Here is a 27,103-nt window from a genome sequence, read left to right as displayed (position 1 = left end):
AGATGAAATAAAACCGCCTCGGAGGTCTAGTTGCGGTATATTTGCATCGAGTGCACGATGTTTTGAGTTTTGATTATGCCGGTTTAAACAAAAGACTTTAGAATGGATATTCAAACTTCAAAGAGGATAATCAAACGGCATGAAGGGAGCTTTCTTCCTCCATGTTGTATTTTGAAATAGCAGATACCAATCATTCTAGATATTTAATGAAATGTGCCAATTTTAAGAATAGTATGCAATTCATGTGTAAGACTTTCATGTTAATTTAGAAAATTGTGTGAAATATAATATTAATGACTGTATCTTACACACAAAAAACAATACTTTTGTTTATTTCATTTTTTTCCAACTTTGTAACATAAGGGGAGATAACTTAGATGAGGTAATTTGTACAATAGCATGTACTGTGATTTTACCTATTTCATTATTAAGCAAGAGAAAGCGTCGGTGACCTTATTTGTTTTCTTTTCCTTACTTGAAAACATATTGTTAGAGCTATCTTCTCATATTTTATCGTAAAATTATATGGTGTAGTTTTCTTTATTATCACACAAAATTGAATTTTTCCATGCATAATCTGTTATACATAATGTACCATGTTCATGTAATAAGATAATACACCTTATCGCTATTTGTCCGCCATTACTGGATATCACACAGTTCCCGTAAAATTTTGACGTCATAAAACAAAATATCTGACGCCACAATGGAAAAGTGATTGTTGTATCCGTCAAAAGTTCAAGCGGCCGGGTCAGCCGGGATTAGCGATAAGGTGTATATAGTAACGTTCATGATTTGTTTACATATAGGGAAACAACTTGCAAGTTAAAGATTTAGGAAAAATATATTTATTTTCACCTGCTTTATCAAGTTTTCGGCCAAATTCGTTTAAAAATAGGATGATTTAATCCTTCCCATATCGTAAACTGGCAAACATCTTTGAATTCTTCCCTAAGAATTACACAACATTTGTAAATATCCACTAAAGGAAGTGTTTACAGACACGTTAGTTTTAGATTCAAGACGGAAAAAGACTGGATTATCCGCAAATGTGATAAATTTGTATTTTCAATCTAATACAAAGGAAATAATGTAATCAAAAGGATCATTGCTACGTGACGGAAATTCTTTGAATAAAATATTTTTTATTTTGTCATATGTCGAACTGAATTAAACGACCCATACGTTGATCTGAGGAAAATATGATTCCTTATGTGTGATGCATGGTCCATTTTTGTTGTGACGTCACAAGAGAAAATTTAGATGAAAGCAAGCAAATTTTAGGTCATTTTGTATTCTGACCAATGCAGAAGTGACATTAAACGATTCAGACGTAGATTATAAATATATAAATCAACCGGTTGTGAATATTAACAATCGCGTAAGACTGAAGCAGAAAAGTCATTGCGTATTTTGATTACGATAGTGGTTTTTTTTTGTCAATATTGGATAGTATTCGGTATTAAAAAGCTCATATTAATTCTACACTGTTATAGAAATTGTATATACCAATATCAAATTGAAATGTATCTGAATATTTATGCTTTTCTTTAAACTTCGTTCTTACAAATATTAAAGGGGCACTAGCTGTCAAATGCATGGTCACCAATTTGACTCAAATTCTCATATTTGATAAATAACAATATAAAACATTTATCCAATCTATCAAACGTTTAAAATAAACAGTTTACAGAGCATGGAGTAGATGATGTGTAGGTTCGTTTCGAGTGTATTTAAATCCAGACGCCATCTAATTAACTATCATTTGACCTCAGATGACCATATAAGCGATGTAAACACAAATAAAGATATGAATAGGTTAAACCAGCACGTGCAATTGGATTTTTATAGGTATGTTTGATTTGAATTTATAGATTAAAAATATAAGTTTCTCATTGTTTTTAACCGTATAAGAATGATTTATGTGGATCGAATTAGCAATCAAATGATTTACCGTAGTTTCACTTTCATTGTTGACATTTTTTTTCTTTAAATAACCAGTTCACGTACAATGCATGCGTGGTCAGTCTCTAGCTAGGGGGTTAAATTAAGTTCACATGAATACCGGTTAGAATGATGATGACGTTTTCACTTGCAAGTGAATCAGTCAAAAATTATGTATAATCGCTTATTTCAACAAAATTAAAGCAAATTGATTGCTAAAAGTAAATTATTATTTCATTATTACAATTTAATTAATGATTAATCTAAAAAAAATATACTTTATTTTTTTTATATATATCGTAGCTAGTGCTCCTTTAAATAAGAATAAATATAGACAACAATACGTTTGTTGCATCACGTGACATAAACATTTATTTAACTTAGTTAGCGGTCATTTAACAAGGTCTTAAATTTTTTTAAATCTTTTTTCTAAATGATTAATTAGGAATAATATGACAAGTTTCTAAAAATTAAACCCACTCGTTTGTTGAAATGATGTAATGTAAAGGTCCCATGTTAAATAGAATAAGTAAACAGTGTAATACTAAATAATAATGTTTAGCCATAGGATCAGTAGTTTGAATATTATCAATATGGACGCATACGTATTCATATTTCTTCTAGGTGAGATACTAATTTATGTGAACGATAGATACTAATGTTTCAGATGACATATTTCAAAAACTGTCTAAAATGAAGTTCGTATGTTATATGTAAGAATAAAAAATCAATAGAGTAAATGTAAATTTTTCGCCAAAAAAGTTACAATTTGCTTAATAGATAATTTTACGACTGATTTGAAAATAACATTTCTTGGTTAATAATACTTTATGTCTGGTATTTTTTTTAATATACTTAGAATTAAAAAAGCGGCTTGGAGTTCCATTATAAAATTGAGAATGGAACTGGGCAGTGTTTCAAAGAGACAACATCCCGACAAAAGAGCAGACAACAGTAGAAGGCCACCAATGGGTCTTCCGTACAGTGAGAAAATACCGCACGCGGAGGCGGGCTTTATATGGCCCTTAAAATGTATACTAGTCCGTCGAAAACAACATAAATAAACCACTTTTATAGAGAAATTTACATGTATAAACAAATGTATAATTCTTATTTCGAACTGATGGAGAATATTTCAAATGACAAGTTTAAAATGTACTTTTTAAAGAATGAACCAAACCATGATTACCAAATGACTACTTAAAATGAAATTGCCTCTCTGTAGGCTTCAACAGAAACGATCAGAACCAATATTAGGGTAACAACAGATTTTAATGTGTAAAACTGCTATTAATATTTTTTATAGTCGGTATCAAATCAGTAAAAGGCTGCTCAAAGGATATATTTTTAGTAGAAGATAGTTTAATTTTATCAAGTCCTGGATTTGAAGAAGGAAAGAACTATGATTTTAATTTGCATTGTAAATGGAATATCCAATCAAATTCAGGGGTAAGTTTGAATAACTATGATATATGATACTTTCTTTACTTTTGTTCCCGTTGAAAAAAAAATTTGATAAATCAGATATAGCTATCACAAATTGACGAAAGGAAAGAAGAAACAAAAAGGTTTTGCAGAAAAATAACAAATCGTTGAGAAAGAGACAATACCATTGCTTAACATGAATTAACACGTACATACAATTGAGAATGGAAATGTGGAATGTGTCAAAGAGACAACAACCCGACCAAATAAAAAACAACAGCAGAAGGTCACCAACAGGTCTTCAATGTAGCGAGAAATTCCCGCACCCGGAGGCGTCCTTCAGCTGCCCCTAAACAAATATATACTAGTCCAGTGTTAATGAACGCCATACTAATTTCCAAATTGTACACAAGAAACTAAAATTAAAATAATACAAGACTAACAAAGGCCAGAGGCTCCTGACTTGGGACAGGCGCAAAAATGCGGCGAGGTTTAACATGTTTGTTAGATCTCAACCCTCCCCCTATACCTCTAACCAATGTAGAAAAGTAAACGCATAACAATACGCACATTAAAATTCAGTTCAAGAGAAGTCCGAGTCTGATGTCAGAAGATGTAACCAAACAAAATAAACAAAATGACAATAATACATAAAAACAACAGACTACTAGCAGTTAACTGACATGCCAGCTCCAGACTTCAATTAAACTGACTGAAAGATTATGATTTCATCATATGAACATCAGGCACAATCCTTCCCGTTAGGGGTTTAGTATCATACCATCATAACATATATGAAAAGGACATAACCCGTGTCATGCCAACAACTGTTTTTAGAATAAATGTGTGTAGTTCCGATGCAAAGACCTTATCAGTGACTCAATATTAACGCCAAAATATGCAATCTTTAATGACTTGACAACAGTATCGTAATTATATCCCTTCTTCCCTTATGTACACACATAACAACAATATATACAAACACTTCACATACAACTGATTTTTAAGCAACACACAAGTCACATCACACATATTTTCCAAAAGGATTTGATATTCGTCCACCACTAGTGGTCAAACTAACTTGGACAAATAGTATACAAGTATTGTTGAAGACGACATATCGTTCTCTTGATTTCTTTCCTGATTGTTTTTGGTTTTTGGTAGCTGTATCATTGAAGTTTATCAATATCTGTTTCAATTTCGTTGCATCATTTAATTTTTAATGATTTGATATGTTAGAGTGTACAAAACCTGGTGTCTACATATCAGCAGATTATGTGCTTTGTGATTCTGATGGGTAGCTGCCAAAATTATTTGATTGGTTTGGAATTCATGCAATTATATCCGTTTTTGTTATCTTGATTTGTATATTGAATTTTCCTAGTTTTAAAATTCAGTTTTAAAAATTATGTTGCCTTTGACGCAACGGGCATTTTTAGAGCTTCACGTATGGTATGGAGCTTCACATATTGTAAAGATCTTCACATATGGTATGGAGCTTCAAATATGGTATGGAGCTTCACATCTGGTATTGAGCTTAACATATGGTATATAGCTTCACATATGGTATGGAGCTTCATATATGGTATGGAGCTTCACATATGGTATGGAGCTACACATATGGTATGGAGCTTCACATCTGGTATAGAGCTTCACATATGGTATGGAGCTTCACATATGGTATGGAACTTCACATCTGTTGTATGGAGCTTCACATCTGGTATAGAGCTTCACATATGGTATAGAGCTTCACATATGGTATGGAGCTTCATATTTGGTATAGAGCTTCACTTATGGTATGGGGCTTCACATATGGTATAGTGCTTCACATATGGTATGGAACTTTACATATGGCATAGAGCTTCGAATATGGTATGGCGCTTCATATATTGTATGGACTTTCATATATTGTATGAAGCTTCACATCTGGTATAGAGTTTCACATATTGTATAGACAGATATCTTCTGTTGTACATCGTGAGTTAATCACTGATGTCGACCTTTATTTCCTTCCTGTTTAATGATTTGTTAGCCTGTTATTTTCACCGATCATTTTGAATTCTAATGCGAGTTGGACATGGCTCGATGTTGGGTCATTTCATTGTCATACTCAATTCTCCTTATACAGCCAATATATTTTAAGTTATGTAGAAAAAAATAAGCAGGTCTATTGGTTTTTCTTTGATTTCCTTTTTATTTGATTAGTACACCTATTTTCAGAAATGAATTGATAAATTATCTTTCTTGATATTGGACAGTTAAAAATAGTACCATTAAATACTTTTAAATCCTTAATATTTTCAACACTATATAGTGAGTGGACGGTTCTCTTTATATTGTTATTTGCTGAAAGAATCTAAATAAGTTTAATGATTTACTCTGGATATTCAAAAATAGTTTATAAAATGTTTGTATTCAAATTGATATTTAAAAATATGCAAACAGTGTCTTTAATTTACGATCTTTGAAATATGAATTTGAATAGTAATTGCCCTTGCTAACCTTTTCGTCACATTGTAAATACAGGTGTCAATATTAATATTATTATAGACATAAATAATTCTATTCGACCCCATCAATTAAACTTTCAGTTTTGTATAAAGTCATTAAATGCATGGAACACGAGGAATGTGACCTTTCTGTTAAATACATTTTATAGTTGTAAGTTTGAATAGAAGAGATACATGAATAATATTTCAGAAGTCGTACATAAGTCGCAATCTGCTGTGTATTAAGTCGATTAGTTCATTTTCTGCATTTTCTACTTTCTTCTATCAGCATGCTCGGGAACCCGAAAAAAATAAAACTTATTCCAATTCATTGAAAAATGGAAAGAAATAAAAATGTTGTCTTTTATTTGCATTTCCTGTGATTTTTTGTTTTACATAACCTATTGACAAAAAAATCAATACGTGTTTTGTCCATTCCCATGGACATTCTCTAGCTATTAAGGTTGATAAAGTTGATATAAGAATTATCCGGAAACCAAATTGTTTGCTAAAATTCAATCTACTGTAACCTTGACCTTTGCCATAATTGTCTCAAATCAATACTATTTGATCTTTTATTATAAAATAAAGAACAATCAAAAGAAGTTTGGTAAAAGTTTTTCATTATATTATAATCAAAGACAACATCCCCTTACCACATCTTTACATAAATTTTAAAACTTCTATCAAAAGCTTACGAATCCTTACGAATCCAATACTACTGTTTTATATTTGGAAAGCGCGTTGGTGATCTACGGATTTATAATTGAGTTTTTCAAGCGAAAGAAAAAACAATGGGTAGGAACCCTAACCAATTGTTTAAAAACAAAGTGGCTGTACAGTTATTGTCTTCCAAGTGAACAAACTTGTCATAATATCTTATAAAGTATGTTATTGAATTAAAAAACAGTTTTACTAAATGTGAAATTTTTTTCAAGCAACAATGGCAAAATTCAAGGACGTAACTGCATAGTTAATTGTCGGACCATGTGATGTTTAAAACCGATTTGCATAAAATTATACAGATTTATAAGAAAAAATATGCAAAAATGAAAATACCGAATTTATATGATAGCTGAATAGAAGAAATCTTCAAATGCATTATTGAAAGATATTATGTCATTGAAATGCAAATTTAAAGTCCTCTGACCTCATGTTGGCAAAAATTAAAATGATAGGTATTATATTATTTCATGGTGTCTTTACAATTGATATGTTTAAATCTACATCCTCCTTTCATTTAAATAATTGCATTAAATATTACGGAGGATTAAAATTTCGTTTAAAGTATTCGTTTCGTATTCATGTTTGTTAGACGGGGTGAACATCATGCCGATTAAGCGCTAGATTTCACACATTATATTAAGATCCCGATTTTTTTTTAAAAACATTATAATTCAATTCAATATTTTATCTAAGTCTAATCTCTCAAAGAAAATATATAATTCAACATTACATTAGGTGTAAAACAAATATAGCTATAAAAAGAGCAATTCTGTACAGAATAATAAGAGACTATAACATTCAGAACAATTTAAAGAATTCGTCTATTATGAAACATATGTTTAGGAAGATTATTTACACGACGGGTGCCACATGTGGAGAAGGATCTGCTTACCCTTCCGGAGCACATGAGATCACCCCTAGTTTTTGGTGGGGTTCGTGTTGTTTTTTCTTTAGTTTTCTATGTTGTGTTATGTGTACTATGGTTTGTCTGTTTGTCTTTTTCATTTTTAGCCATGGCTTTGTCAGTTTATTTTCGATTTATGAGTTTGACTGTCCCTCTAGTATCTTTCGTCTCTCTTTTACAGTATAAAACACTTCTCCGTTTAGTTGAAATAAGATAACAGGATTTGGCACAGTTACGATTCATATTAATATCTGTAAATAAAAACACTAATGTCTGTTTATCATTAACAGACATAAACTCACTATTAAAAAGTGTTGCTTCATCAAATATTTTTTTTATGAAATCGTCATATAAAGGACATGATAGAATAACGTGGAATTCATCTTCTAAATAAACTCATCATAGATACCAGAACTAAATTTTGTATATACGCCAGAAGCGCGTTTCGTCTACAAAAGACTCATCAGTGAAGCTCGAATCCAAAAAAGTTAAAAAGGCCATATAAAGTACGAAGTTGAAGAGCATTGAGGACCAAAATTCCTAAAAGTTTTGCCAAATCCATCTAAGGTAATCTATGCCTGAGGTAGAAAAGCCTTAGTATTTCAAAAAATTAAAATTTTGTAAAATATCCTTACAGTAATCACAGACTCGATTCTTTAAAAGTCTTTTTTTTTCAAATTTCCCCGTTTTGATTCTTTATGGTGCTACATGTACAACGAAGAGTTCATTTATTAGTATCCTCTTTGCATGCAACATAAAGAAATGCTTTAAAACCAGTTCGAACCAGTGGAATTACGATTCACAACACAAAATTAAAACAACACGAAAAAATGTCATGCGTCCGAAAAGCTTTTCTCTATTAACCTTTATCATGAACGCTGAAAGCCAAATATTTAAATGCCAGAGATGAATAAGGACCGAAACATTTAAGGTCTATTTACCACAAAGGATATAAAACAAAATAACAAAATCAATCTAAAGCCCACTTAGACTAAGGGAATTTAAACCTTTGTTTCTGTATAATTTCAAATCTTATAAACGAGCAATTTGAGACAGTATGGGTATAATTCATGTCAATTCCAATTTACTGACTACTGAGCTGATGGTACCCTCGCTGATTGATAGTCCACCAGCAGAGACATCGACTCAGTGCTGGCCAAAAATGAAAACAACTTGTTATAAACTTTATTCGTCTGAATCGCGTCTCTGGATTTACCTTCATCAGGACATCTCAATGCCAAATAGTTGAAATCCCACACTACAAACCAGTAAGAGTCTGAAATGGCCTATATCTGCACTCGAAGATGTTCCTGAAAAAGAGAGATGTAGCATGCATAAATTCAGTTAAAATCCATGCCTTTTGATCTAAACCTTTACTTGTACATACTCAGGAAATTCGGAGAATTAGAAAAATTAAAAGTATTCACATTATTTGAAAAACGTGCATAAGTTTCGGTATTTTTTTTTTATTCTGTGACCTTTTCATAATTGCCTCCTGACAAAAAATCAATTTGTGTCTTGTTCATTCCCATGGACATTGCTAGCTAAGGTTGGACAAATGGATAAAAGTATCAGCTCGAAACTAAATGTTTGCTCAAATTTCAGTCTTTAAAAATCTAATGCATGATCCATTTGACCTAGATAAATGTACCTTAAATCAATATTGACATTTTGTTATAACATGAAGAATAGTAAAAACGAATTTTGGTAGATGTTGGACATTACATTATTACGAAAGCCAGCATTCGGGAACCAACATTTTACATAGTTATTACATTTTAAACTTTCTCTCAACAACTGCTGCATCATTGATTACTGACTTTATGAGATGATCTGCTTGCTTTATTTTAATTTTAAAGGTGATGTATATATGTAAGTGTTGATGAAGATGGTTTTGAAATAATATTATGTTAATTGTGAAATGTTCGTTTCAATGCTATATTGAAAACATTTTAATTTGTTTTTCAAATTTCTAATCAGAGAAAATACCTGTTGTTAAAAACAGTTCATAAACTGATGAAATACAAAAGATAGATACAAAGGAATTGGTATTGGTTGGGAAAGACTTGGTCGAGTATGGTTCAGACTAGGTCGAGTATGGTTCAGACTAGGTCGAGCATGGTTCAGACTAGCTCGGCCATGGTCCAGACGCGTATAAAACGGTTAAGTACTGCTCGAATAAAGGTCAAGTACAAGTTCAGACTGTTGAGTATATTTCAGACTACAGTCGAGTATTATCAATTGAAGTTCAGACCAATTCAGACTGGTCGAGTAAAAATCGGTACAGTCGATGCGAATATAGATATACATATAGGTTATTTTAGGCTTTTACTAGTTTCAAGTGCAAGGTTGTAAAAGGACCGAATAAAGACCTATACACTAAAAAGGACCTATAAATCCATCTATTAAGGCCAATTTTGCCTGAGGGAATTTAAACCTTATATCTGTATAATTTCAAATTTTTAAGCCGACCGTGCGAGGGCTGTAAAGCCAGTCAAGGTCGTTAAACACTTCCATTTGTTTGTTATTTCAAATTTTGTAAACATGTATCAGATATTTTATTGGATAGGATACTACAGACCAAGATTTAAAAAGTTTTATTTCTTTAGAAATTAAGTACATATTTAAGTGTGTTTCGAAAAAAAATCTATTTTGTTTTTTCTTTATAATGCTTATTGCGAGCTATAAAAGATGAATCAATCATAATACTAAGATTAAAATAACAACGAAGTCAATTAATAAAATATGACATAAAATGTGGAGCATGATGTTAATTTTAATAAACAATATTTCTCTCTCAGGTAAATTAATCTTATTTTTATCTAAACATTGTTTTTAAGACTCATGTTATTTTATATCTTAATTAGCATACATTTTGTCGAGTATAAAGTTTCAAAAAATGATTGATGCATATTGATAATAGTTATCAAAGGTACCAGGATTATAATTTAGTACGCCAGACGCGCGTTTCGTCTACATAAGACTCATCCGTGACGCTCGATAAGCTGCATGCTGTATGAAAGCACTAGATGAAAAACAATGTCATATTACACAGCCGTGAATAACTTTGCTTTCGATAAATTAAGTATCGTTTTTTTTTTAAATAATATATATTACACAACACTGCAGTTTGGCCTGTCTTTAAATTACACATTTATAAATTGGTTCCTTGTTAGAATATATCAAGAAATAATATTTTAAAAAGAAAAGTACCAACATAAAACGGATTTACTGTAAATGTAATTCAGGATGGAAGTTTTGGTCTTCTAGCTACTAACATAAACGAGGAAAAGCTACAAAAGATATTAAAACGCCTCAATCTGAGGTTTTTCAAATAGTATTGATTTAGAAGCATCAGGCTTGCCGATAAAGTTATATTGACATCCCATAGTGACACTTTTTGCAGCACAGTGGACGGACTTGTATTACTTTATTCATGAATATAGCGTTGATTTGAAAAGATTGCAAAATTGATATTTTTTATAAAGTCAAGATATAAAAAATAATCTGTATAGGTCCTTCATTGTATTTTACTGTTTTTCAAGGTCTCTATAGATTTTACGTCTTTTGATTTGGAGTACCAATATAAATGCAGTTGGGATAATGTGATGGTGTATGATGGGAAGTGTAGGGAAGTGACGTCAACAAAATTTTGTGGAACAAAAGCACCACCTACCTTTAAAGGGGAGGGCAACATGTGTATAGAATTTAGATCAGATCAGATGGTAACAAGGCCAGGCTTTCAGGTTTTGATAAAGAAATTTATTGGTGAGTAGCGCAATCCCCGCACCTAGTGCCTATCTTGTTAAATTGATGCTGATATTCTAATGTCATCGTGTTTGAGATTTTACAAATAACAAAAGGTATTTGCACCTTTCAAAGATAAATTCTATCGAAAACACAATGAACTATTTAACATAATTTTTTATATTTATATATAAGATACTCTTACTTTACTAATCATTAACGGCAATTTATTCCTTTAGCATATTTTCAAATCTATTTAATTCAGATACCAGTCAACAACAAACAACAGACTATAGCTATTTGGACCAATCTACTTTAGAACAGCTTCTTTCTGAGAATAACACAAACTCAAAGTTGTTGCTTACTGATGGAGGATTCCATACCAGCTTTAAACTGATTGACCATTCATCGGCTGAAATATCGCCTTCGTTGCAAATAGATAAAGCCGAAGGATCTACAATTGTTGACAAATTTTACACACAAACTTTACCAGTAGATAAGATGATGTTGATATCTACACACAAGTCTCAAAAACTGTTTCGTGATTCTATTCTTATTGATGAATCGAATGAAATAAAAGTGACCCATACATTAAATTACCAACCTTCACAAATTAGACCGACAGAGTTATCAAGTATTCTAGTAACAGGGTACACAGATATTCTGCAGACTCTCTCATTAAATGCTCTACTGCAACAATATATAAACATTAAGTCGGCACCGTTATCAAATACTCAAACGACTCATTCGTCAATAAAAATCGAGACTCGACAACAATATATAAACATTAAGTCGGCACCGTTATCAAATACTCAAACGACTCATTCGTCAATAAAAATCGAGACTCGACAACAATCATCAAGTATTCCGTCGTTACAATTATCAAGTATTCTTTCGACACAATCATCAAGTAGTCTATCTTCACAGTCATCAAGTATCCTGTCGTCGTTACAAACCTCAACTATTATGCCGTCACAATCATCAAGTATTATGACGTCACAATCATCAATTATTCTATCGTCACAATTATCAAGTATTCTTTCGTCACAATCACCAAGTATTCTGTCGTCGTTACAATCCTCAACTATTATGCCGTCACAACCATCAAGTATTATGTCGTCACAATCATCAAGTATTATGTCGTCACAATCATCAAGTTTTCTGTTGACAGATGATATTATTGCTTCGGGATTGTCTAGCTACAGTGTCATTTTCACTCCAACAAAAGGGGAAGTTTTGTTAACAAGCATGTTGTTATCTAGTACTTTATTGACTGATATATATCATGGGTTTTCAGATATATCACAACCGCCTGTTTCAATACCAGTTGTAGATCAAACTACTATTGTAGATACATTAAATGATGATAAACAAATTAAGCAACTTCCTAATCAAAAGACATTGTTATTAACTCAATCTAATACATTGAGCTCTGACATGTCATTAATGGCAGATTATTTTTCATCAAACATTTATGATCCTACAGTAGTAAGGTCCACTTCTTCTTATAACCCGGTGTCGGGTATTCAAGAAATTAGTGAAATATATAAAGAAACACCACATATCTCTAGTTCAACGACATCGTCATTGACGAATAACTTTCGAGTAACATCAGAAACTTCGGATTATGGTTCTATATCGGACATTGATGTCAGTTCTGCTGTCTCGTTTCTTCCTAAATCATCGATTGCCAAAGATCCACCAAGTACAGAAGTACCATCTACATATAACTTACCGGTAGCTTGTCACATGACAGAACACATATTTTTGAACGGTACCGGTAGCTTGGTTGTAGATATATCACCGTCAACAGGACAACTTGGCTGTTCATGGTTATTGCTTGGAAATGTTAATGAGGTTTGTTACAACTGATTATAATCATAAAAAAGATTAAGTACAAAGCTCTGATAAAAAAAGATTTGAGTACAAAGCACTAATAAAAAAGATTGTTAGTATAAAAAAAAGCACTGATAATAGTTGAAGTTTGATACTAAGTGACAGTTACACACTAAAACAAACCTGTATGAAGAGTTTACTAAATTGTCATAGAGGGAAAAGAACATTCTTCAATTTTTGCTTAGCCGGCAATAGATTAGAATATGAGTTGCGCATTTACTCTTCCTGCTAGGCATTCATTTATCTTCAATGGTTATCAATTTTATCAGTCACATCAACTATCGAGTGTTCTTGTTATGAAAAATTAAAATATATTGCTTGCTTACACATTTTGAGTGAATAAAGAGCACCATTTGTGTATAGTATACTGTATACTATTCTAAATAATAAGGATGTTCTTATCCCAGGCAGAAAAACATTGCCGCATTGGGCACAACTTTTTGGAACTTTTGGTCCTCAATGCTCTTCAACTTTGTACTTGTTTTGGCTTTCGAACTTTTTTCATCAGAGAGTCACTGGTTAGTCTTGTGTGGACAAAACGCGCGTCTGGCGTATTAAATTTTAAACCTGGCACCTTTTGTTACTATTAATTAATCGTGTGTTTCGCTGTCCTATATGTTCTTCCATTTATTTGTATTGTAGTACTATCATGTAATGTTGTCATTTTAATGTAATATTTAACATTGCCATAAAAGCGGGAGGTTTGGTATGCCACAAAACCAGGTTTAACACACCATTTTTTTTTTATTAAAATGTCCTGTACCAAGTCAAGAAAATGGTCATTGTTATATTATAGTTCGTTTCTGTGTGTCTCACATTTTTATGATGCGTTTCTGTTGTGTCGTAGTTCTCCACTTATATTGGATGTGTTCCCCTCAGTTTTAGTTTGTAAACTGGATTTGTTTTTTTTCTCAATCGATTTATGAATGTCGAACAGCGGTATACTACTGTTGCCTTTATTTATACAACAAAAATCTCGTTATTCTTATTTGTTTGTCACGTATTGCTTTTCTTTTCTTTTTTAGACAATTGAAGTCAATATAACATACTTAAATATGTATACTGGTGTTGACTGTGAAAGTGAAGGTGTTGTCTTACATGACGGATTTTCATCCAAGGACGGTGTTTTAATCAACTTGTGCAACTATTCTTCTTATTTTAACCTGTTGTCGTCTGGAGCGGCTTTATTTGTTGAGGTTGCAACAAGAGGACATATTAATTTTACATTAGAATATAACATCAAACTTAAAGGTAATAGCAAATTGTACACGCTGAGATATGTATATCACATGAACAACATCACCAATTTGTATTTTGCATGTGAAATAACAATAAACAGACAAGTCTTTGGTTATCATTGAAGAAACATTGATTTGCTTACGATTTTTTTTACCTTTTTAACTCTTTTGATTAGATGATTTTTGTAGACGAAAGACACATATATGGCATACAAAACTAGTATGAGTTTATTTGCAGTCAAACCACATTTTCATTTTTACGAATGAAATAGTTTAGCTGTAAAGAACTTCGATTCTCGATTTTATGGATCCAAATTGATTGTACTGTTGTAACTTCAGGTTTGGATTGTCCTGCCAGACTATCAAAGTGTGGTGAAAGGAACTGTCTTCCATCAGAATGGTGGTGTGATAACGAGGCTGATTGTTACCATGGTGAAGACGAACAGTCATGTGGTATGTTATAATTTCTTTTGAAAATTCTGCATTGAATATCGTTTGAATAAATTTTAAGACATATACATGTACGTCTGTATAATGGAACTATCCAATACATTCATGATAACAATTCCAGTCACGACACGTGTTTCTTTAATAACCTTCATCGTTTAAGTCAATAAAAATAAGAAGATGTTGTATGAGTGCCAATGAGACAACTCTCTACCCAAGTCACAATTTATAAACAGTAAACTATTATAGGTCTAAGTACGGTCTTCAACACAGAGCCTTGGCTATTAAAAACCAAACAGCAAGCTATACACTGACTAGTGTCAAACAAATGCATTTCATTAGAAAAATTAAGCGAATGTTCAAGAAATGGAAATGGTGAATAATTCATAATTTGAAGTCCCAATCAATTCAAATTTGAATTTCTAATGAGATAGGACTCTAAAAAAAACGTATAAGGCAAGGGGTGCGGATTTGAAAAGGCATCAAGTGCTGTATACACATTATATGACATTATTTAGATATCCTTACGCATAATTTTTCCCCCTTGAAATTATTACTTTAGAACGACTTTAAACTAATATATATACTGAGTGCCAATGAAAACGCAACACTTTTGTTTTTCCAAAAAATCTTCTAATTTTTATTTTATTCATATTAGAACTTTGTATAGTTGGTTGAAAATGACTTTTAAGACAGTTGTCGCCAACTTAAGTTGAGTGATTTTTGGAACAAATGCGAAGTAAGGGTTATTTTGAAGGGACATAAACCGAGCTCACCGCTTTTCACCATACGCACAATTTTCACGATTTTGTCATTTAAAGTTTGGCTAATTTCATGAATTTTCCCGCCCTTATTGTTAAGAAACTGCAAAAAAACATCGGAATTAATGCCAGGACTTTCTGTCAACAGCGACATGCAGTTTTGGGCATGATCCAATGAAGCCTTTTAAAGCATACATGTACGAGAAGACTGAAGTTGTAGCCTCTACAATAGCCCAAATCATCCACAAATTCAACCAAAATGGATCATTTAATGATAAGCCACATCTCGGGGTACAAAAAACAAGAACCGCTCAGCAAGACCGATACATTTGGTCTGTAACATATCCAATATCGACTGTGATGGCTGTCCAAAGGTCACGAGAGTTCAATGGTGGTCACGGTAGAACATTTGGAACAATTTAAGTAAAGCACCATTTGCGCATAAATTGTTAAAGAGCACCAAAGTCTTTCCTTAGTGACATCTAAACGGCCGTCTGGCGTAAACATCGAATTATGTAGACCAAAAAATCATTCATTATGTACCAAAAACCGTCAGTGGTGGTTACATAGACATTTGTCACCCGCCTTGGCCAAAAGTCACGCTTTTCGCCGTAGTTTTGTCCGATCTTCCATATTTTGCATCAGATTTGACATGGTTTAGACCATGAAAACAACCACCAATATCATAAAGTCAGCTTGAGTTTGCTTTGCGGGACAAGTAGAAAAACATTCATCGGGATCACTTTAAACGTCCGGGGTGATCAATTCCATGGCGCTGTCGAGATTGCGCTGCACCACGGGGTTGTAACATTTTTGTTAGGACTGTGAGTTGATGTTTCGACATTGGTTGTTTCGTTTACCTATTGCGCCCGAAAGATGACAATTAAATATGTTTGGTTGTTATCGATCTATTGTAAAAATTGTTAATTTTTAAGAACAATTTATTTTGAAAGATTATCATTTCTAATATAAATTTTATTTTTGAAAAACCAAGTGTTGCGTTTTCATTGGCACTCAGTATATTATAAACGCAACGTTTTCAGTTTACCTTAATATATCAACTTATGTCCCTTTATTTGTAACACATATTAATCTAAAGAGCCAACTAATTATTTTAATAGAACGATTACAGCAGGTCAGCACATATTTTCGTTTTGTGTCGAATAGTTCTGTACGTCGTCCAGAAAAATATCTAACAAGCATAAATTTTCGAAATGCTTATAGACAGTGATTCACATTACTTTTTACTTTATTATTCCGAAATTAGTTTTCTTGTGTAGACAAAATCTTGATTTATTAAATAGCCTGTTAATTTGCTTATTGAATGATATTTATCACATACATATGCATTAAACGAACACTAATTTAAAACTAGTGAAACAAGTTTTGTAGAATATGTAACATAAAAGTAATTTTTAATGCAGGCCCTTGTGGAAAAGGTGAGTTTAGATGTGGCAATGGTCAGTGTATTAATGATATCTTACAGTGTAATGGACGATGTGAATGTGAAGATGCCTCAGACGAGAATGGTTGTGGTTAGTAACAGCTTTATTTCTTATATAACTTATATCTACTGTAGAATGTTTTATTTAATCTCCCTTATTCAATTTGTTTTGGTTCAGAACAACTTGTTTTGTATTTTCTAGTCCTTTCGTTTGATACTCAAATTTTACCCGAATCGAAATTGCTTAGCTACATGTATAACGAGAAGCTTTGCTTGTATGCAAAATATCAGTAACGGTCATAAGAAGTCACATACTTGAATTTATTTCGGGAAATGTGAGAAGGCTTAAAACACTGAACAGTTAAAATACAAAAAAAAATAAGGTTTTGAACAACACTCGTTTGATTGATTGATTGTTGGTTTTTTTAATGTCCAGTGACAAATATTTCATGCATATTCAGGACATGAACAAATTTAAAATAAATACAATAGCTAGGTAGGTTCTGTTATACAAACGTTGCGCACAATGTTGGTACGAATTCCATTTTTCTAAAGATTATCAAAACAATAAATACATAGACTGGTCAGTTCGATAAAAATACAGTGAGGTTTGGTTAAATTCATTACAATAGACTTGAAAATAAAAGAAAACAGACATCAAAATTTAAAATAGAAAACAGTTATTATAATGTGAAATCCGAGATAAAGGGCAGAGAAATTTAGACCGCCACTTGAAATTAGGGTATATTTGATAGGGACAGAAAGTTAGCCTTGCACCTACGGAATTGTTCAATTAGTTGTTGCAAGAGTTCTTTATGCGCAAAAAGCGTGGCACTCACTTTACACGAGGCATCGAATTTAAAGTCCCTATTCTGACAAGGTTGTTCATTCTGCACAACCAAACGGGCGACCCAGTTTGTCGAGGAATTAACTGTCGGTCGGAAGAAGACCAATGGTGGCCAATTTCTTTTCGCCAGTAACACTTTTGATAATTCATTGACAAACAAATGTCGAAATTCAATGGCTAATGTTTCCATGAAATATATGTGGACTTTCATTGTATTGTTTGTTACATATCCAAAACTCCATATATTTATAAACCAAAGCACAGATGAACTGTGTTAATAATACAAAAATGAACATTTGACATACATGTATGTCATGATGATTGTTGTAGCAATGCTTGATGATATGGTTCTCCGTATACGTCATGGTAGATCTTGGCTTCCGGTCTGCGCAGATGATTGGGAGGACACAGTTGGTGATTTCATATGTAAATATTTATCATTCGAGTAAGTTTCAACATTCTCTATACTTAATTAAATCAAATTTTGAAACCCTTTTTTTTATTTAATTGTTTAAAAGAATTTCTAACAAATCGGTGTATTCGAAGATTGCATAGAAGCACGTCGTAATCAGATTTATTTTATAAATTAAAGATGAAAGCACTGTACCGACACCTTCATTGTTTCATCTGATCATGCATAAGAGTATGAAAATTCTTCATCCGAATTCTATTCGGATCATATACATTTCGAAATTTGAAATGTTATCAAGATGATGTAGCTAGAATGATAATAATTGTGTCTTCCAAAAAAAGGACATGATATTCATCAGACGTTACGCGTACTTTTTATTACTGCTTGTAAGTTTATTGTTCAAAGGTCTTTGCTAGGGTTTGTCGAAATAAGAGTATCTTCATAAAGAGTGAATATGCTGCCAGCTCGAAATTATCATAAAGAATCAGAGATGTTATATTCCTTCAGCGGCTTTATGCATTCCTAATCCTTTTTGCACTACTTACAAACATGATTATGAAGTCTCAGCTATCATTTCCAGTACAAACATTGAAAAAACGTTTCTTTCAGTCATTTCTTAGGATCGCAAACTGTTCCTTCCAGTCAGACAGTATATATGTCCCACAAGCAAGGACAACAAGATGGCAACCATTTGTATAGTTATTTACATCCTTCGACGGTTTGCCAGAGTAGCGCGGAGATTATACTTAACTGTAGTAAGAAAGGTAATGTTATATTTTTCTTATTACAAAATAATATTTTTTTCTCTTCTTTATCTTAATTATGATTTATGTTTAATATCATAAAACACTAGCACATAGTAGTATTGTTTAGGGGCCAGCTGAAGGACGGCTCCTGTTGCGGGAATTTCTCGTTGCATTGAAGACCCATTAGTGGCCTTTGGCTGTTGTATGCTCTATGGTCGGGTTGTTGTCTCTTTGACACAGTCCCCATTTCCATTCTAAATTTTATCAACAACAACAAAAAATCAAAAGGATGATAATGAAGTCGAAATCCATTGGTCATCGGCTTTGTTGTTCTAAAAATGCATACGATCATTGCACGCACCAAATTTGTTTATTTCTGCCTTTTCCGATATACAAATCCAGTGTCTATATATAACAATTCGGTAATGCATTACAGTTTACGGATGCAATGTAGTATGTATAACGCCGCAAGAACCTTTAAAGGCCCAAAGCATCATACCCAAATTATTATTGTAACTTAGCATTATATTTATATTTAACTAATAAGTGTTCTCATTTTACAGTAATAAACTATTTAAAGCGTTTTTCATTCGATTTATTTTTTATTCGAGCGGAACTGATGAGTGTTTTGTAGACGAAACGCAAACTGGCGTACTACATTTTAATCTTAGTACTTATGATGAGTTTATTTGACATATTAAGCATTGTTATTACAAGATGGTTTTGAATGATATGTATTGTGTTTTAAAGCTTGTGGAGAACGAAGCCCTTCATTAATGGTACCTTATATAATTGGTGGCACCCAAGCATATAAAGGACAGTGGCCATGGGTTGTTGCCGTTAGAAAAGGGAACAATTTTATCTGTGGAGGAACACTGATATCTGACCGCTGGGTGATCACAGCTGGACACTGTGTTGAAAGGTATAATTGGAAATCTTTCTCGCATAATTTCAACATTTCGTGGTGTTTAAAAAAACAAGCATTTATAAGCAGAATATGTCTATAACTATATGAACATGTATGGTAGAGGGAAGTTTTATAAGAAGACAGTACTGAGGTTTTACCACATCATTAATGTTCAAGATGAATTGCATCACCTATAATTATTTAACATATTTCTTTATTTTCTAAATGATTACTGACTATAATGAGTACAAATTAAATAAAACTAAATACATTTTTATTTTTGTACTTATTTAGTGTTCTTAGTGTACCACATATGGTGTCCATCGTTACTGGCACTCCATTGAAAGACGGAAGAGATGGCCACGTTATTCGTGTATCAGATATTATTATGAACCCTGACTACAACTTTATCTATAAGGCAGATATCGCTGTGTTGCTTTTACAGATGCCAGTTACGTTTGATGATTATACAAAACCTATATGTCTGCCTAACACCTTACAACATATACCACGTGACTCTATTTGTTATACTGCTGGGTGGGGATTAACGGATCCAAAGGGTATGTATCACGTGGTTGTTCAGTTACATTGCTGGCATGGGATTACAAGATCCAAAAAGACATTTATACCTTAGCTACTAGAATATAATTTTGTCAATTCCAAAACGATCTTAGTTATAAGAAATACAGTGGCCATCACTAAAAATAACCAATAAGTCGAAAGTATTTTGTAATTTTTCAAAAACTTACTTAAGTATTTCCCGCACATTTATACATATTTTGCTTTTAAGCACATTCAGCAGAACGCTGTTAACATTGTTGGTTTGATGTGTTTGATGTATTTGATATGATATTCATTTTTATGCGAAGTTATTTCAGCTAAAAGTTCATCGTATAAGTGTCATTCTTTGTAGTATTGCTTAGGTACTTTCTGTTTAGAATTTTTCTCAAAGTTTGGTATTTTTGTTATTTTATTTTTTGAACTAAACGATTACGCATGACTTGAAAAATATCTTTTTATACATTTAACAACAAAAAATAGTAAAGTGTGTGATTGTTTGACTATTTTTGCTTAACGTTCAGTGGCAAATATATATTGTAGATTTTTAAGACAAAAATTTGGTAAAATCGTGTGACGAAAGGGTAAGCATATCTGCTGTTCTACTAATGTTAACAGTTCAAATTGATTTGAATGCAAATCCAACCTCTTCAATTCTAAAGAATAGAGCTTGATATTATGTATCATGTGTCATGAACTAGTGTTTTAATGTATTAATACGGAATTGAACTGTTTTTTGTAGATGCAACATTACAAAAACGTCGAAATGATTTGATGTATGCTAAAGCGTTCATGTGGTCTAACTCGAAATGTAGTTTAGCATATTCATCAGATATAAATGATGGAATGGTATGTGCTGGGATTCTGGCGGGAAAAGGAGGCGACACATGTCAAGTAAGATGAATTATTATTGTAAATATTATGCATTTTTTTCTTAATAAGAAATGTAAAACTAAAGGTTATTAGACGTACCCGTTCTTTTAAGAATTCTTTAAGCTACATGATGTGTTGGTTTTAAGTTATTCTTAACTAATAATTTTTCATTTATATATTATTTCATCAGAAAGAACGAATTATTCTGTGTTGAAAATAAATGTCCAAGTGAGTGGCTTCCTAACCTTATTATCATGCACGTCGAAAACATAAGACACATTTTGTTCCTTTATGTGTATGTATGACTCAAACCTGTATATTTTTGTAAATATTGTACTTATACCTAATATATAGATTATTTGCTAAATATCATTTCATATGTAAAAAGAAAAACTATTTTTTTAAATTAGTAGAACTAACTTGTGTCTTATCCTTTTGCGACCTTTTGCAAATACAAAACGTTGCAACTATTGGCCTATTTTTGTTTTTTCTGAACCTGAAAAACATAATGGGCAAAAAAGGAGAAAGAAGTAAGACACCACATCCAATATCAGTCTGACCAAATAAACCTTGTATGTGGTTGTCATCATTTCATTCAATATTTTGTCTGTTTTGAGTTTTGAGTTTTGTTGATTTTTTTTTATTATTATTATTAATCTGTTCTTAACAGGACAAGTGTGATTTGTGATGCGAAAGCGACTGCAAACATGAAGTTTCGTATGGTAACTTCAAGAAATGTCTTTTTCGATTGCTTGTAGTGTAAAAGGTTGCTGTCTTACTTAAGGTTTTTGTAAGTTTGTATGTAGTTTATGTTCGATAGGGTGATAGTGGTGGTCCACTTATGTGTACAAATAACCATGGAACTTGGCAGTTGGTTGGTGTGACCAGTTGGGGTGGTGGTATTTGTGGCAAATCTACGTTACCGGGAGTGTATACAAGAGTAGCAAAATTTGATACATGGATAAAGACTGTCACATCAATCAGAGGTATTAGTTAGTTCATTTATTTTGTTAATTTGTAGTAGTTGATATTATATTCCTAGATGCATGACTTATTACTAGTAGCTATTAGCTTTAAACTAGCTTCCAGGTTTGTACTTAGTGCCTTTTAGTTGTTGGGATGTACAAGTACCCTACCACGTCCAATCTTTGCTATTTTATATGTATTTCTATTTGGATCCATCTGATGATTTATACTTTTTCAAAAGATTTTTATAGTGTGTCTTAAACCATTTTGTTCTGTTGCACTACTGTCTCAGGCTAGGGAAGAATTTTAGCCTTCATACAAGTTTCAGCCCGTCACATTCTGTACGTGTATGTCCCAAGTCAGGAGCCTGTAATTTAGTGGTTGTCGTTTGTTGCTGTATAACATAGTTGTTTTTTCGTTCATTATTTTGTACATACATTTGGCCGTTTTTTTTCTCGTTTGAATTGTTTAACATTTGTCATTTCGGTGCCTTTTATAATAGCTGATTATGTGGTGTGGGCTTTGTTCTTTGTTGAAGGTCGTACGGTAACCTAATTTCATGTTTATTTCTGTTTCATTTGGTCTCGCCTGGAGAGTGGAGTGTCATTGCCAATCATAGCACATCTTTTATTTATAGCGTTCACTTGAAAGAGAAGCGAAATATACCAAAAGGGATATCCTAACTCATAATTCAAAAATAAACTTGACAACGCCATGGATTTACCTGATTGGAGTATTTTTGTTCGCATATATGATTTAGAACTGTATTATCAAGATCTGTATGATTTAGGTTTTAGGCTGAACCATATTGAGTTAAACTTAGTGTTTAATACCTATAGTCTTTGTCTACCATCTCATTTGTATTTAATATTTTATGCATTCTTAGTTGATTTAATTGTTGTTTCATTTCTTATGTTCTTATGTTGAAATCATTTACTTTTAGATATTGATTTTCTAATGAATAATTAATTGTTAAAACACGTACATGTAATGAAGACATTACATTTATTTTAGATCATAACCATAATACTAAGTGTGATTTTGAAAAGTCAGGATTATGTTCACTAGAGGATATATCCATGGGTAGCTTTATGTGGACAAAACGGAAAGCAGGCTGGACTTTAGGAGGTCAACCTTTAACAGATAGTACAACTCGAACATCAGAAGGTAACCTTTTTATTTATCAAGTGTCCAATATAAAATGTGTGATATTGTTAAAACCCCATCATTTTTTCTCCAAATTGTGAATTGTCAATCGATATGACTTGCCTATAATAACTTGCTAACAGCACAAAGATTGTCGTAGGGAAAGATTGATTAATTTTTTTAGAGCTGCTTTTCAAATGTCATTCCGTTGGTTTTCATATGACTAAATGTTTTTACTATTGTGTTCTTTGTAATGGACTCCTCTTATAGTCGTTTTGTTCTATGTATATACTTAGACTTCTCTTATTAATAGTAAACTGTTACCTCTTCACTGCCGTCTGCATGGAGTTATTTTCTATCTATTCCAGGTCATTATGTATACGCAGATACATATATGGTACAAGCAAACCAATCCAATAACGCAGTCCTTAAACAAAGACTCAGTGATAATGGGAAAGACAGGTGCTTGACATTTTCTTACAAATTTTTCAACAATAACTGTTTAAAATTATCAGTTGTTGACGTCAGGAATGATGGTGTTCAGCATGTATTATGGGAATTGTCATATATATCCGGTGATTGGATGGAAGCAGCCATAGCGATTGCATCACCAGTTACTGAAGTACATGTTGTAGCTTCCCGGATAATTAACCATTTTGATGGAGGCGTTGCTATAGATGATATTGAAGTTTTAGATAGAACATGCAATGGTAAGAACGAATAAGTTAAATCAAAACGAATAACTGATTTTGCTTCGTTTTACTAGTATCAATATTGCGAAAAGATTGTAAACCTCTCACTTTTTATCAAATTCAAATTATCAAGGAAAACTTTCAAATACGTAAGGTTTAGGGAAATGTAATATTTAAGTTGTAATTAGTTTTGCAAATTTGGAAAGAACAAATCGGTAAATTCTCACTGAATTAGTGCATATTTTTGTATATGGTCAACTGAAGACCGCCTCCTGGTGTGGAATTTTATCGCTATGTTGAAGACCCATTGTGGCCTTCGAGTTTTTTCTGCTATTTGACACATTCCCCACATCCATTCTCAATTTTATTGTACAGTTCTTTTAAAATTATGAAAATTATGTTTTGACATGAACCGGCGATTCACATATAAAATGCTCATTTGAACATATCATATTTTTTGGTTTTATGTAGCTTTTAGTTTTACGATCCTCTTATTGTAGATACAAATGTGTTTAAATGTCATTTTAATAATGGGAATACATGTGGATATACAAATAGCAAGACAGACATTGGGTACTGGGAAACACATCAATCTTTTACACTTTCTAACACCGGTAAGTATTAAGAAAGGTATTACATCATATTGTTTTTTGCAGTCTTGTGGGTGTTTTCGTTGCCATTGACAATATTTCGTCTTGCCTTAACTGACGTCTAATATGTAACAGCTCGTTCTTAGGTTTTTTTTTATATTCGTCTGCATTAACTTAATAAATGGCGACAAAGAAAAAGTATGTATATTAACATCAAACCGAAAAACTCAATTGGACAATACGACCATCTAAGCGAAAAAGTTTGAAAAATTCAACATGTTTAAAAACCATCCCGAATTATTCTATAACAAAGAGCACAACAATAAGCAACTGTTCGACACATGGTAACTTTATTTGTCTCACAACAATGCACATCTTGTAGTTCAAGATAACATTGATTTGCAAAGGAAACAGAACAAGGATCGGATATTTACATGATAACGTAACGGCAATGTTTTAGACGGAGATTCATTTTGACTAACAGTCTCTTTTTAAACAATATTATAAAGCAAATTTAAAAAGTAACTCCGAATAACATTACACGTGAGGTTTAACACATACAAGACAAACATCGAAACAATGGAAACAATGTCATGGAAAGTTTTAAAACGATTTTAATGCAGATTTTTTATCATTATTTTTTTCTAGAATGGTGTTTAAGGTTTAATGGTGACAATTTCCCATCTGGGACAAAAGCCAAGTTAACCTCGTCTATTTTACACAGTAGCGGTCCAAGATGTTTCAGTTTTGTGTACAAACTATGTCACCAAAATGCCAATTACCTGTCTGTTTTAGTAGGATACGTGTTTAATGGCATACAATTCTATGGATCGAGCGTATGGGCTAGATCTGTTGGTACCATGGATTGCAGTGTCTGGTCCAAAGGACACGTAGATATACCATCAATAGCATTAGATCATTTTATTGCTATACAAGTTGAACGCGGTCATCAATCTGATTCTGTTTATATAGATGATATTATGCTTCAGAGTGGGAACTGTTTTTAGTGAAGAAGGATCTATGAATTTTTGATAGCTAGCAAATACCAAGTTTTTCTAAAGATGATCCCAAATCAGAAAAGATGAGAACACAGCACACGTGATGTGTTAGTTTTAAAAACTTACCTATGTTGATATTTTGTCAATTTCATGGAGTTATAGGTTACATTCATGTTAACATACGCAATTTCCCATAGGATCTTCTATTACGACTAAAACTGTGTCACTTTACTATAAAGTGTCGTCACAAAATAGATCCTCGAATGGAAAGTTTATATAGACAATATCTGTTAAGTGTCTTTATTTTAAATGTCAGCTGTATTTGTACGAGGCTACGAAACAGGTGTAATGCGAGCTTTACAAAACACAAAAACTCACATTTTTTGCATTTATTTTCGATCTAAAGTCCCCTGAGGCTAGCGTAGTAATATTTAAATCACACTTTCACCTAAAGACGGGTTCTCAAAAATGAATCTCGAATGGTCAACAATAATACATCGCTCAAGGTGAATCATTATCTATTTTAACATAACACCTAATTTCAACAGGAAAACAAATAACAAAGCATTATCCAATTAGATTCAGAAGTGTACGAGTTGGCCTACGGTTCAAAATTTTGAACTGAACTTGACATTTACTAAACTTGCATGCTGAATTTGACATGGTTGATTTTGTTACACGTGTACACTTTCAACTTTAAAATCGATGATTGTCCTCGCTGAAAATACTGCTGTTTATGATTGTCTATTATCAAACAATTGGTTTAGTTCTTGTTGCTCTAAAGAAATGTTTGAGAACAAACAGAACGTATAAAAGTAATCGTTAGTTCGTATAAGGTCAAACATAACTTCATTGAAATGCGACTGCGATACACATTCTGAGGTCACGCATGTTCATACAACACTCATCAACAGCAACACGCAAAGTCTTGGAATTAAATTACACGTGTGATCAAACCTAAAAATGTTAACCTAGATAATTTATTTTGCTGTCCAAATTGATTCGCCAATAAAAATTGTTCATGTAGTAAAACATCTTATTTTACTGTTCTTTCAATATTCAGTCAACCTATAAATACAAATACGCAGTCACTTTCCCAATTAAAAGATGTTAAATTACTAACAAACCAGTAAAATAAAACAAAAACCGAACTCCATTGTCAATTGATGCCATGAATATTAGTGATGTTATCCAATCAAAATGAACGTTACAAACATTGTTGCTTTAGAACACTAAGTAGATAATATAAAAAAGTCATACATATTTGTTTAATTTTTTTCTCAATTTTTTTTTTATAAAATATAAACAAACATATATACATTATCAACCTTTCAACAAGTGTCGTCA

The 27,103-nt window shown here is 32.3% G+C and overlaps 2 protein-coding genes across 2 annotated transcripts; both read left to right on the top strand.

Moving 5' to 3' along the window:
* The first annotated feature begins 2,474 nt into the window (after positions 1–2,474).
* Positions 2,475–11,264, top strand: LOC134727589 (dorsal-ventral patterning tolloid-like protein 1). The gene is made up of 3 exons (XM_063591969.1): positions 2,475–2,568; positions 3,251–3,393; positions 11,034–11,264. The coding sequence occupies exons 1-3, from the start codon at positions 2,499–2,501 to the stop codon at positions 11,262–11,264; spliced, it is 444 nt and encodes a 147-aa protein (XP_063448039.1). The 5' UTR covers positions 2,475–2,498.
* Positions 11,265–12,012: 748 nt separating this feature from the next.
* LOC134680840 (uncharacterized) lies at positions 12,013–27,015 on the top strand. Its single transcript, XM_063540091.1, has 14 exons — positions 12,013–13,092; positions 14,157–14,382; positions 14,709–14,822; positions 17,002–17,112; positions 18,199–18,313; positions 18,890–19,044; positions 19,777–19,948; positions 20,228–20,493; positions 21,234–21,385; positions 22,185–22,350; positions 23,345–23,497; positions 23,845–24,186; positions 24,669–24,782; positions 25,407–27,015. The coding sequence occupies exons 1-14, from the start codon at positions 12,202–12,204 to the stop codon at positions 25,763–25,765; spliced, it is 3,336 nt and encodes a 1,111-aa protein (XP_063396161.1). The 5' UTR covers positions 12,013–12,201; the 3' UTR covers positions 25,766–27,015.
* The last annotated feature ends 88 nt before the right edge of the window (positions 27,016–27,103 follow it).

Source organism: Mytilus trossulus, chromosome 8 (genome assembly GCF_036588685.1).
Source record: "Mytilus trossulus isolate FHL-02 chromosome 8, PNRI_Mtr1.1.1.hap1, whole genome shotgun sequence".
In the NCBI taxonomy this organism is placed as follows: Eukaryota; Metazoa; Mollusca; class Bivalvia; order Mytilida; family Mytilidae; genus Mytilus; species Mytilus trossulus.
This window is presented reverse-complemented; position numbering and strand designations above follow the sequence as displayed.

Coding starts and splice junctions, on each gene's coding strand:
- LOC134727589 (XM_063591969.1), top strand. CDS start 2,499: ATGTTTAGCCATAGGATCAGTAGTTTGAATATTATCAATATGGACGCA. Junction 2,569..3,250: donor CGTATTCATATTTCTTCTAG/GTGAGATACTAA, acceptor TATTTTTTATAG/TCGGTATCAAATCAGTAAAA. Junction 3,394..11,033: donor ATATCCAATCAAATTCAGGG/GTAAGTTTGAAT, acceptor CTGTTTTTCAAG/GTCTCTATAGATTTTACGTC.
- LOC134680840 (XM_063540091.1), top strand. CDS start 12,202: ATGCCGTCACAATCATCAAGTATTATGACGTCACAATCATCAATTATT. Junction 13,093..14,156: donor TGCTTGGAAATGTTAATGAG/GTTTGTTACAAC, acceptor TTTCTTTTTTAG/ACAATTGAAGTCAATATAAC. Junction 14,823..17,001: donor TGAAGACGAACAGTCATGTG/GTATGTTATAAT, acceptor TTTTTAATGCAG/GCCCTTGTGGAAAAGGTGAG.